We start from the raw sequence: 13,469 nt of genomic DNA on the forward strand, positions 1-13,469 counted from the left end.
GGTTCCGCCCGGTCGGGCCAAGTAAACCAGACTTGCGCTTTCGCTTTTATTGACCGCCGCGTTCGCTCTCGGCTTTTTCTCCGCTCGTACAAAACCCAGCGGAGCGCTACGTGGAGGCGCAGCCTGCGGCCCTTCCCCCGCCTTCCCTGCCCCGGGGCCGCGATCGGTTGAGGGCCCGGCTCGGCTCGGTCCCGCCGCGCCCTCCCCGCCGCCTCCGGCCGCGCTGGGTGCGGGGAGCCGGCCCTTTCGGGGGGGAGGCCGGCCGCGGGAGGGCGGTGGGAGGGCTCCGCTCATGCTCCCTCGCTCCGGGGCAGCTCCGCGCGGTGACTCATCGCGGGACGTGGAAAACACGCGCGCGGACGCAGACGCGCCCGGAGGAGAGGGGGCAGCGCCGGCCGCCAGGTAACGCGGGGCCGCAGGTGGGCAGCGCGGGGCCGCGCGCGCTCCCGGCCCGGCCTGCGTGGCAGCCACCGAGGGCGCGCGCGGGAGCGCGCGGCGCGGACGCGCGCGCGGCTGAAGTCGTCTCCGGGACGCGGCGCCGCTCCGCTCCCGCTCCGGGCCGCCCTGCGCGGGCCCCGCCGCTCCCCCGGCCGCAGGTGAGCTCCGCGGGGACCCGCCGAGCGCCGCGTCGAATCCGGCCCCGCCGGACGGCCCCGGGGAGAACGGGCCGCGCGGGGGCGGGGGGCGGCGGGGCCGAGCCCGAGCCCGGGGCTGCGTGCGGGCACGTGCGGGGGGAGCTCGGAGAGCCCGGGCGGCGGGGGGGGCGGCGCCGCATCGCTGCTTTTTGTCTTTCGAATTGTTGGTTCGTCCGCCGGTGGGAAGGGGCGCAGCCGCGACTCCGCGCACGTGCCGGGACGGGCCGCCAGCAGCGGGCAGCGCGGAGTGCGGGCTGTGCGCCGCGGGGCGGTGCGGGAGGAAGCGGGGCAGCGCTGAGGGGGGCGGTGATGTCAGTTCCTGACACATTCTGACTGTCCCGCTGTCATCTCGGCGTCTCTTCTAAAAGTTCAGCGCTGTGAATCACCGCTCGCAGCCGTTTGAGTTCTGCTCCTGCATTGAGACAAACCTCGGCGCAGCACCGCCGCCAACTCTTTCCACTGCTACTTTTTTTTCCTGTTGACATTCTTGGTGACAGTCGTATTCTTTTAGGAAGCAACAGGGAAAAAAAAAAAAAAGGAACTTGTTTCAGAGAAGCGCTGCAGCCCCCACTGCCTACGGCTTTGTGCCCTAGGGGACTTAGCAGCGAGCAGAAAAACGGGGGCGGCTGCTGTGGCAGGAGGGTGCTGTGGGAGCAGTGCTGGGTCTCAGCCCCAGAGGAGGTTTCGGAGCAGAATCGGCCTCTGGCTGCAGCACTTCTGCCGCGTGCTGGATGCTGCTCCAGTTTTCTTTCCCAGCACACAGACGAGAGAACAGACGCAGTTCAGAGAGTTCTGCGCTTTCCGGTGCCTCGGTGCTCGTTTTCTCTAGGGAAGCAGCTGTGGGTGCACGGCTCGGCGGGGCCCGGTGCCTGCAGTCCTGCTGCTTCTGGGGCTTCGTGCCGGTTGGAGCGCTGAGCAGGCCGTGCTCCTGCTCACGCCATCGAGGTGGTGCTGCAGATGGCAGCAGGGCGTTCTGCCATCCATCTCGCGCTCCCACATCTCCGTGAGCTGTGGGTCTGAGGGCCTCAACCGGGCCTGGGTTTGGTTTGGTTTGACATGCAGAAGGATCCATTTAGCAGTTATTTTTTCAGAGTGAAATAAGTTAGGGATTTTTGTTTATTTTTGTGTAGGGGTTGGTGCCAGAAATACTTGTGTGGGTTTTCTCTACTCCTGCATTTTTGTGACTGCAAAATGAAGATAGTGACGGTCAGGTTCATCTCCTGTGCACCTTCAGAACACTTTCTAGCTGTGTAGAAGATGAATTAGTGAATGGAAGGAGCACCTTTTCCTACCTCATGTGTGCCAAATATATTGAACCTTGAGGCCTTGGCAGATAGATGCCCTGGGTTGGGGCAGGCCCCCCACGGAGCTGCAGTTGCTGTGTCTGTGGATGCCAAATCCCGGCTGATGACGTTGGGCATCAGTGCAACCCTGGGGGCCTGACTGTTGTGCTGTCCTAAATGGAAGCCTTGCCAGGACGCATTTCTTGTAGAAAAGAGGTTTAATAGTGCAACTTTCAACTTGAGTTTCTAGCTTTTTTCACTCTGATCTGCTCTTCTTAGATGGTCTTGCTGTAGAACAGGCTGCTTGTGAGAAAAAAACCCTTGAAACTTGTCTTTTTTCCAGTTAGTGAAAAAAAAAAAAAGCCACCCAAACAAACCAGAAGCTTCATTTGAAAAGCTGGGCTGATCTTTACTATGTAACTTCTTCAGTATTATTAAAATTCAGCACATTGAGATGGAAAGTTGCTGGGATGCCTTGTAGGGTGTGGGCGCAGAATTCTGGTTCAAGAAGCCAGGAATGAGCATTTTACCTGTGACACATTCCTGTGTTTGTCTCATGAAGTTGCTGAAGCTGTCCATTCTGCCCTGTGTGGGAGCAGCTGATGGAGCACACACTGTCTGGGTGCTGTGCTGGTCTGTAGGGAACGTCAGCCTTTGTCTCCAGTCTGAATGCATGCTGCAGCAGTGTTATTACCATGTAGAATACAAACACAGAACATCTGTGCAGCTGAAGTAGAGCTCTTGGTTGCATCGATAGCACTTACCGAGGGGTGCTGATGTGCTGGGGCCAGAGGGTGTTTGGTGCAGCTGGGTGATGTTCAGTGCTGGACTGAATGGCCTTCCCCTGTGTAAAGGTATGGGAAGGCTGAGGGTGAGCGAGAAAGGCTGAAAGCTTTGAAAGACAGGGACCCTGAAAAGTTTCTTCTGTAGCAACCCTGTTAGTGCTGGTGTGCTTGCTGTGCTCACTGGCTCTGTTGGGAAGCTTGCAGCGCGCATGGAAGCACTTGGCACAGTTTGTGCGCACAGTAAGGGTGGGTCAGCTCAAAACTGAGGATAACAGAGATAGCGTGACTCGACATCACAGGGAGCAACTGGGTGCTGAATTTGTTCCACAAAATGAGCTGGTGTGAAACCAAGAAGGCGAAGAATTGGATTCTTTGGAACCACTTCATGAGGCTGCTAGGGAAGAGAAACTGCTGCAGGGGCAGTTTTTGCTGCCCCCATGGCTCTCTGCAGGGAGGAACAGACCCAGGTGGGATGTCTTCACAAAGGAGTGCTGAGTGTGTGCACCTGGGGCAGCAGGCAGCCCCTGCCCCTCGTTGTGCTCAGCTGGGCCTGGGGAGGCCGTCCCCACACCAGGTGTGTGGCTCAGTGCATCCCACTGAGGGTTTGCTCTCTGCTTTGGCAGTGCTGTGGCAGGTATGGCATGGTGGTTGGATATGAGAGCAAATGGACAGTGATTATAAAGCTTTTCCACCAACAGCGGTAGTAGGTTCCCTAGGGAAGGGGTGGTATCCCCAGTGCTGTTTGCTTTGGGCAGCAGAATCTACAAAATGCAAAATCTACATTTTAAAGTACTTTTTAAAAGCATGCTGGTTTTTTTCCTCCTTGCAGGTCACAATTGCTGCAGAGTGAATTGCACAGACCTTAAGCCCTTGTTTAAAAATGCTGGGCAGGTGTGGGGGAGGTTTGTGGGGCCGGGCAGGGGGTGCTGAGCTGGGGCAGCAGTGAGGCTCAGTGACATGGGATGGTGGTTGTGTGAAGGCAGAAAGCTGTGGGGACTTGCTTTTAATGGCGGTTCCAACACGGCAGTCTGTAAAACTGTCAAAGCTTTTTATGGCCCGATGGGGCCATATCTTCTATCTTGGCTTATTTCTTGTATGCATATTGGCTTGGATGGTTACTTCAAGTTCTAACCTGTGCTGAGCATTCAGACACCTGGCCGTGCAGCACGTGGGTGTACGCACACAGCTCTCTTGAGTCTTCCTGACGGTTTTAGGGTTTTTTTTTAAAGTTTTCAGAGTATTTAAAGTATTTCAACAAAATACATTTTTTAATGAAATGGATGACAACTGCCTGTTTAGCTTCCAGCATTTAATCAGATGACTCGGTTTATCACATGGCAACTATCATACTGAGAGTACTTCTACACTGTCAGTGCAATTAAAGAAATTAGATTTCCGCAGTGTTTACTTCAGCGTGGTGCTGCTCTGAGTGTCTGCTACCACAGATTCCAGGCAGCGAGCAGCTGTCTGCCGCAGATGGAGAGGAGAAATCCTTCCCCTTCGCTTCTTACTTCTAAAAAGGTTTCCTTCCAGAACCGGCAGTAACGTAACACTACCTGCAGCTCAGATCCCAGTTTCCTGTTACACGTTTAAGTGAACCAGAGGCAGGCTGTATCCAAAACGAAATGGTGCAAGCGAAAGAGACTCGAGGAATTTTGCATTCCAGAGCATTCTTGAAACCTCACAAATGCTTGTTTAGAAGTCAGAACGAGTTATTTATTATGTCTCTTTTTAAGGGGAAAAAAAAAAAAAAAAGGAAGTAGAAATAGAATTGCAGGGCATAGGTACTGATTCAAAGCTCCCCCTCCTTGGGTTGGGGAAGCAGTCCTCACCCACAGCAGTGCTCCTGCACAGACTAGGAGATGACAGGCATGTTTGGTGATTTGGTGACCTGGGGGTACTTTGCAAATGACCTCTTTGGGTTCTGCAGCGTTTTATTAGAATAACAGTGGTATTGGCAGTCCTGTCCTTGTGTTGTTTGCACGACAGAATAGAGAGGTTCAGAAGCTGGAGGATGAGCAGCAGATGCCTGTTAGCATGGTTCGGGCCTGGCATGGAGGGCCCCTCCGTGTCTGCTGGAGCCAAGGCCACCTGCTGAGGGCTGTGCTGGGGAAGTGGGGACCCCACAGCAGTGTTCTGGAAATGGGTTTGTGCACAGAGCTGTGCAGCTCGGTGTTGGGATCAGAGGTTGGGGTGGTCGGGCGTCCTGCTGTATTTCTGTATGTGCTGTATCAGCTATGGGGCGCTGTGGGCGTTACAGCGCAGCCCAGATGAGATACAGGAGATGGTGAGATTGCACTTTTATTTTCTTGTTTTCTTACCTGCAAAAGCAGTGGCTGCTGCTGTACGGCTTTTCCCTTTATGACTGTTCCTTTGCCATTGGTTTGTTTTCATTTTTGGACTGTTGGCGGTGGACCACATCCCCACAGAACTCGCTGTGCTCCTGCAGTGGGTGACGTGGCCCTCAGCCACGGGCTCCATGTGGGCCGTGTGGGGCTCAGCACTGCTCCGTTTGGGGCAGTGGGAAATGCTCTGTGGGGTGGATAGAGTCCTGAGCCCACACTGACCGAGGAGCCGGTGCCGTGTGGATGCTCTGTGAGCGCTGTGCGTGTGGGGAGGGCCTCAGCAGTGGGGAACACGTGTTCCTGGTTCACTGCTCCGTGTTCTCCCTTACTTTGGAGAGTACTTTGTCCTTAACCTGGCGCTGTTTGCTTCCTGCCTGGAAGTTAGAGTTGCTGTAGGTGATGCAGCAGCAGCTGGGAAGTGCTGGCCTGCAGGCGGACGCTTCGCAGGGAACTCAGCACCACTCCTGTAAGGAACTTCAGGTGTAGTCTCAGCTGTGTCCTTCCCCCGTGGACAATTTTCTGCCATCCTGAAAAGCGGTGGTTTTGTCATCGTTGGGATGTCTTGTGTTTCCTGCATAGAAATGCTGTGGGTGCCAGTACTATTGTGGAGACCTTGTGGTGGGTTCTGGTATGCGTGGCCATTATTGCAGGCAGGAGATGGGGAGAAAAAGCCGTCGGTATTGCAGCGTTCCTTTTCCCTCAAGGGGAGGAACTTGTACTGAAATAGATATTAGCAAACGTGGGCACCAGAAGTCCCCTTTTCCTTCATGATACTGCTGTTTTTGTCCTCGTGTGCTGTCGGTATTTAATTAGATCATCTATCAAACAGCTGCTCAAAACGCGAATCTTAAAAATGCTCAACTAGAACAACAGCAGCAGGAGAGCGTTGGAAAGGTCCCCCGGCGCGTGCGGGTCTGTGTCAGAGCAGCCACGTAAGTCAGAGCGGTGTGCGGCTGTGTGTTACCCTTTAGTCAGTCGGGAAATCCAAGTGGTGACTTTCAGCTGTCACTATATTAAGAACCAGCGCTGCCTTTCGTGGCAGTCTGTATATACTGGAGTCGGTGCTATGTAGTAAATATTCTTGCTGTGTTTTCATAATCATTCTACTTAGAGTAAGTGCTTCTTGGGTGGGTATTACAAATCTGTTAATCTTTATGGTATTTATGGGGTAATTTTTAACTCTCCTGAGCTCCTTACTTCCTTACAGGTCAATTACTCAATTTATAACGTTATGTCAGGCGTAAGAACTTCACCGTCCAAAGGGTAAACAGTGCTGGGTACAGTTCTTTACCTGTGTTTGCTCATGGTTTTTTGTGTGCAGTGGAATGCAATAACTTACAGTGTGACCTATTTATTGGGATTTCTTTTACTCTCCCTGGTTTGTACTTTAAAGTGGCTGTGATGACTTATTTTAGCTTTTGTGCTTCATTGCTAATGGAGGGAGCGGGGAAAACTTGCCGCAGCCCTCTCTGAAGAACTCACTGTTAATCACATGGCAGCTACTTAAGCCAAAACTGCTGCAAACAGTGCTTAGGTATTTTCGGTCGGGCACTGCTGTAACTGATGACTGTAAGTCAAACACTGCCGTGCCTGGCAGCACACAGCTCTCTGGGGGAGGCCTTGGCCCCGTGAGATGGGCGCTGACCCCAGCCTGTTCTCACTGCAGCTGTCGGTTTTAAAGTGGAAATCTGTTCAAGTCGACGGGGTTTTGGTGGCCTGTGACAATGAGGCGATATCTCTGCAGTGTCCCCAGGGCACGTAGTGCTGGGGCAGAGGGGTATGCTGTGGTGGAGATAGCTGGTGGCTTGGAAACCCTTCTGCGGACATCGCCGATTGCTTGTGCCGCAACCAGCTCTCGTGGAAGTTGAACGGTGGCAGATTTCTGGCAGGTGGTGGGTTGGTCGGCTGGAAATGCTGAGCAGTGTCATATGGAGCTTTCCTCCTCCTGCTACCTTTGTAACTGACGTGCGGTCTGCTGTGTTTTCTTTCATGCTTTTCTGTTCTGTATGTATAAGATGAATCTTCTGCTGCAGAAGCAGGTTTCAGTGTCTGTGATGGCTCTGTGAGGATCTAATGAATCCCCTCAGGAACCTGTCTTCCGGTTGTGCTTTTCTTTCTTCCCAGAGGTAAACCACAAGATCTCTAGCACTTTGGGTATAGCAGTGTTGTTTTCAAAGATTTGGCCAGGTGTTTCTTTCTGGAGTTGGTTGTGTTTTGCAAGCGCATCACAATGGCATTCTCTGTAACCCTTTCTTTTTCCTCCAGTAATGCCCATAATACTGTTTGCTTATGGGTTAAAAAAGGAAGGGTAATAAAGGAAACAAAGTTTGTTTTCAGAATAGGAAGGTGTTTATGGCTGGGGTATGGGGTCTTGGGGGCATCCCTGGGGCTGGGCTGTGGGGAGGTGGGGCAGCTGGAAGGTATGTGAGGAAGGCAGGCCTGGGTTGGCGCGTGTGTCTGAGTGACCTGTGTGCTTGTAAGAAGCAAGGTTCAAAGTGAGCCACGGATCCTTGGTCTCATCAGGCTTTGGCACGGTTGCCTGTTGTCTTTCCTCTTGTTCATCCGAGGCTGGGGACAGCTGAGTGCCAGCTTGCTCCTTTTATTGCTGGCACAGGTAGCGCTAATGAGTTTGATAATAGCAGCTAGATGATGTGGAATATATTTTTCCTTTGGAGACTGTCTCCAATTTGTTACACAGAACCTTATTACAATTTCTATTTACTCTGAAGTCATCCAGCAGCAGGCACAACCTGGGTAGCTTTTGTTTGTGCGTCCGGTCCATGGCATTCCAGACTCAGTTGCCTTTGCCCGTGGCTTTCCCTTCGCACTGTTCTGCAGAGTGGACTGCTGCTGCTCTCAGGCCTGTGGCTGAGCGCTCTGCTGAGCGCACGTGGCCGCTCTCTTCCTCATAGGGCAGCTTCACTTTGCCAGCAGCTTTTGGGCTAGACTGCAAACTCTTGAAGGAGTGAGTCACTGCGAGCCGTGGCAGAGCAGGCTCCTTGTTGCCTCCTGTGCCGCAGAGGTTGGTTGACCTCCAAAGAGTGGCACAGCTCTGCCTCCTCTCCGCTGTGTTCCCAGTGCTGGGACTTCACATTCGCTCTGTGCCCTGTTTGATCTGAGGCCGTTTATGTCTGCTCACCTGTGGCTCTGACTTCCAACACCTTCTGAAAGGAAAAAAAAAAAAAAAAAAAAAGCCTCTCAGAATACTTCCTCTTCCTGAAGTGTCAGGTGTGTCATCTCTCCTCCGTGAGCTCTGTGCTGGCTGCAGATGCATTTGTTTAACCTCAATTCAGCTCCATTGATTTATGAAGTCCTCTTGCAAGCACTGTGTTGCAGGACTGAAAAATCACTTGTTCACGAGGCTGTGCTTCATGAGTGAGCTGAGTGGGCTAATCAAGTTAATTAGAAACCCCATTAAGGTTTAGGAGCAGTGAGAACACCAGCTTTTCTGATCTGCCATGTCTAAAGCTAGCTGGAATTGTTGCTCAGGCTGCACACTGAAATTCTGGCTCTTGTGTAATGTGTCTGACCTAACTTTGTGGTTTGAAAACTGTGTATGTAATATGTTGTTTTCTGTTTGGTTCTACAACAAAACGAAGCTGGGTTTAAAACAGAGCAGTAGTGTTGCTGTCACTCTGTCTATGAGCCGTGAACAGCAGTTCTGAGCTGCAGGCAGCTGGGAGCTGTTGTCTGTGGGCAGCAGCTTCAGTCTCTGGATGCAGCTAGGACTGCTGCTGGGAGCCATGGCCTTGTTGGAGGCCCTCGGCGTGTCTGTGTGCACTTAAAATTCCTTAGAGTGGTTTTAATTTGTATAGGAGATGTAATAAAGGCACTGGATGTGTTATAGGAATACCTGAAAGTATGACTGCACAATGGAACTTCTTGTGCGAATGCCTTACACAGGCTGGTACTTGTGCTCTGGGAAGTACAGAGGGTTGTGCCTGTGCAGCAGCTCTGTTTTTCACGGCTCTGGACAGAAGGCTTCCTGGCACTGGGAAAAGCCCCGGCCCCTCCTGGTCCCCATCCACCGCTCGTGAGAAACAGCTGCAGGTGCGAGGTGGGGAAAGGAGGGGATCGTGGCAGTGTGTGATAGAAGCACATGGAGGATGGGTCTGAGTTTACCTGCGCTTACTTGGTTTAAGCGATCCCCTGGCACTGCTGGGCTCATCCAGCGTTGGTGCTTATTAACATAACACAGTCATTATGCACAGAGCGGAAGGTGGCACTGAATGGTTTCTGTGTTGCACAGAGCTTGTGCGTTCAGTTATGATTTTCTCAAAAGGTTGATTCCCAGCTTCTCATCAGAACATTCTGTGCAGGCCTCTGCAGCAAGAAAAATTGGACCCAATTTAAATAGACAGTCTTGTGAATCCTGAAAGAATTTGGGCATTTAGCCCGGGAAAGGGAGAGTTCTCTGCAAGAACTTAATTAACCCTGTCTGTCAGCAAAATAAGGAATCAAAGTAGCTGTGCAGACTTCCTGAAGAACAGATCTTCTTGTTCTGCCCCACAGCCGCGATGTGCAGCGCTGATCCAGGAGCTGTGTCTGCAGGAGAGGCGGTGGACGTGCCCTGGGGAGATGAAGCCAAGAGCAGCGTTAGACATAGAGCAGGTGCTGTCAGTTCCAGATCCTCAGGAATGTGTAGGGAAAGACAGTGTTTTACTAATAGAGATGCTAATACAGTTGTCCTTATCATATTTAGTGGACGAAGGATCCAAACCTGTTTCTAATGTGGCTGTTTTTGCAAGTAGAGAAATGTTAAAGCTGTTTACTCTGGGAAGAGTTTCTGCTTCCGTTTGGCTGCTCCTGCAAGGTCCGGATGCTGGGAAGCTCCTGCAGCATCTGGCTGTGTGTCTGCTTCACGCAGGCTTTACGAGGTGGCTTTGAAGTTGCCTTTGGATTTGAATGGTATGAATCTTCAGATCGGCTGTGCTGCGTGGTACTCAGCATCATTTCCTGTGACTTTTGATTAGGAGAAATGTAAATACTTCAAGCTGTTGTCCTGACGTTTTGAAGTTGGATGTGCATATATAAAAAACGTCCCCTGGGTTCCTTTTCCCTGCATGAGAGCCAGGTGTGCTGGCTGCAAGGGCTGTGGTGCAGAGCACCCCTCATGGCCACGCATGAGGTTACTGCAGGCAGGAGGAGAGATGTGGCAGTGTCTGGCACATCTAATCTTTCCTTCTTCGGAAATGAATGAGTTCTGAGGAGGATAGCATAAATGTTCTTAAATAATTTGGCTTCAGGCTTGAAAGTTCTATTGCATTACAAGTTAGAAGATAAGCATGTTGCTGCATGCTTAGTAAGCAACACGGTAAAATTCCAGGTAGTTTGAGTATGTGTTTGTTTTCAACATGTTTCGTTAATGCTAGTAGTGGCCTGCGAGGTCTGTCTCTGCTGTTTTAAAGACTGTGAAAATGAATCACAGAATCACAGAATGGCCTGGGTTGAAAACGACCTCCAAGATCATCTAGTTTCAACCCCCTGCTGCGTGCAGGTCGCCAACCAACCAGGCTGCCCAGAGCCACATCCAGCCTGGCCTTGAACGTCTCCAGGGATGGGGCATCCACAGCCTCCTTGGGCAACCCAGTGCTTTCAGAGGCTCAGAATTGCACGTAGAAGAGTAGGAATTAAGGAGCCTTGGCTTCTTGTCTGAATTTTATGCATATGTGAGTGCTGGCTGGAAAAAACACAGCCCACTCTTGCTGGTCAGTATTTGCTCTATTACTTGTCTTCAGAATAACTGTTTTTCACTTCAAATGCAGCTGAATGCTGTCCATACTCAATTTTGTATGTGAGTATGTATTGATTATATCTGCCTACAGTAGGAATAATGTACACAGAGATGTGCAGGTGGCGGCACAGTAGGAAGTTCTGTGCAGGGAAGGAAGCGGTAGGACTGGTGGAGAGGAGCGTTTGTCTCATTGTCACCGTGACTCCTTATTCATGGCCATACATCACTGAGTACCTCTGGCATGGGTTTCATGGGAGCCCTGTGAAACCGTCCCTTGTAATGAATGGATGGAGCTAAATAGTGTTTAAAATGTGTTCAGAAGACTTCTAAAAACAGTTTTATCTTCTGATTTGGGGCTGAGTTCTAAGGAGGTGATTTCACAGAGTGTTTAAAGAAGAACACCACACAACCAAAAAAAATAGCACTAACAGCAAAAATCTCACATTAAACCTGTTGTGTGCCACAAGAAGGGGATTTGCAGGAAAACAGTGAAACAGCAGCAAGGATCAAATAGAAGGGAGAAAGAAATTGTTCAGTGTGTTTGGTGTGTTTGGAGCCGCGGGGGACAGCACACAGAGCACAGGCACATCAGAGCCTTTTAAGCTGGAGGGTGCTGCTGCATCGAGGAGCTGTGTGAGGGGAGGCAGGATGGATATGTGGGAGATGCTGAACCAAAACTGGAAGCAAGCTGGTAGCTGCCTGCCTGCTTGGTGGTGGGAGCTGATGAAGGTAAGGGCACGAAAACCCTTCTGTCAGACCTGTCAGCTCAAGTACCCTCTTCAGGTATATGTATAGATGGAAGGAGGGGAATGCTGATGCAGAGAATGCTTGGAGGATACTTCCAAGTTGCACTACAGATTTGTCCCTGAACTAGACTGGAGAGTACTTGAGAAGATAATGTTGCCACAAATGGGAATAAGTTTGGGGTAGCTTAAAGTTTGTTGACTTAATGTCATTTTGCTTCTGGGTATGGAGCAGTGAATTACAGTGTCTGTCACAGCATTTATTTAATGAATATCAGTTGTTGACATGAAGCTGTAGGGCTTCTCAGCCATTTTGCTGCAGCATTCTTGGTGGGTTTAGGGCGTTCAGGAGGCAAGCACCCTGTTACTGCCTGCTAAGGCTGTGCAAACTAGGATCTCAACATTTCATTCTTGGAGGTCGTTTCCATAGTTGGAACGTTTGTAACTTGCACCCATATGAGTTGGATGAAGATAACCTTCTGAAAGGCTTCAAAAACATCATCTGTTAAATGTCATTCACATGAACTTTGGTTAAAAAAAAATGCAGCACAGTGTCCTTAGGACTTAAAACTATTGACAGTTTTAGTTTGAAGCACAACTATTAGTTGTGTCTGGTGGCTGATGCTTAGTTACTCACAGCACCAGAGCCAGGCTCTGCCATTTGAAGCTTCCCTGGTTCCACAGATGGAGAAAGCCAATTTCTGCCTGCTGTGGTTCGTCCTTCAGAGCTTACTTCATTCCGAGTGAATAGCATTTTATTAGATAGGATATTAGCCCTTTGGTCATGGATGGCATTACTAAACCTAATCTAAAGTTGCATAACTGGGTGATATTAATATTGTTTTTAAGAGTTTGTTCACGCTTCCATGTATTTTATGCTTTCCCAGGCTCTGCAGGTGTGCTGTATTCATGCTCTGTTACATTTGCTGCTGTGTATGTAGATACAGTTTCCTCTTAATGCAGAGCCTAAGATTCTGACTCTCCTGGCTGATGGCACATCCACATTTGTGCAGCATTTGTGCCTGAATCCTCTCAGTGCAGCCTGGACAGGCAGTAGGACAGCAGCAGCCCGTGGGGCGCTCCTTCCCAAGTCCTCCCCATGCAGTACTGCTTCACTGCCCCGTGCATTTCAGTGGTATTCCTTGTGTTTTTTCCTTCAATGCTTGTATTTACAGGGGCTTTTTTCCAGTGTTGGCAGGTGTGTATTTCACGTTAGCACAAGGGGTTTTTGGATGTTAGACTGCTATTTGCTTATGGTAATTTCCAGTCATCATAAGGTGACTGAGAGAGATGAGCCGGAGAGGAAAAAAATTGTCAAGCATTTACAGTAAATACTCCCTGCTTTTGGAAACGCTGTCAGAAGTTTAATTGTTGGGTTCAAGTGAGTTTGTCACACGCCAGACAGAAGCAGTCTGCTGCGAGGAGCGGGTCGTGCCCTCCCACCAGGCAAAAGGGAGAGTGAGAAGTGGGGCTTTGCAGGGCTGCGTCACCTGGCGCTGCAGAAGGGATGGGGCAGGCGGCTGAACCCAGCCTGTAATGAGGTTCTGCACGGCGTGCATGGCTGCGCTTGCTTTGCCAAAGCTCTTCAGTATGATGGATGAGATTTAAAGGTTGATCTGCCTAAATTGCAATGAGAATACTAACGACTGAGATATTTCTGTTGTGAACTATTCCTACCAGACATCACAGCCGTGACAGAAATGGTGTAAGATAATGGACAATAAAAGTCACTCGGAAATAATACTCTCTCAGGACTGGGCTGCCTTCAGTACAGCACGTACTCTGAACTGCAGCGATAATGTAATCATGAGCCAAGATCATCATTTAAATATATAGGTAATCTCATACAGCATCCTGACAGATTTATTTTACGAGCAGGCAAGAGAGAGAATGTTATTGGGCAGTGGAGAGAAGGAAGCGCTGCTGGTGCGGCTGTGCTGGTGG

At 50.6% G+C, this 13,469-nt stretch overlaps 1 protein-coding gene across 1 annotated transcript in view; it reads left to right on the top strand.

Annotated features, from left to right (window-relative positions):
• Positions 1 to 292: 292 nt before the first annotated feature.
• Positions 293 to 13,469, top strand: part of NEK6 (NIMA related kinase 6) — a gene marked incomplete at both ends in the record, with an annotated part of 45,550 nt that continues 32,373 nt past the window's right edge. Inside the window, 3 exon segments of the mRNA XM_079544666.1 lie at positions 293 to 349; positions 352 to 405; positions 407 to 419. Coding sequence (XP_079400792.1) covers positions 293 to 349; positions 352 to 405; positions 407 to 419 — 124 coding nt within the window.

The sequence above is a fragment of the Tetrao urogallus genome, assembly GCF_951394365.1.
Source record: "Tetrao urogallus genome assembly, chromosome: 19".
In the NCBI taxonomy this organism is placed as follows: domain Eukaryota; kingdom Metazoa; phylum Chordata; class Aves; order Galliformes; family Phasianidae; genus Tetrao; species Tetrao urogallus.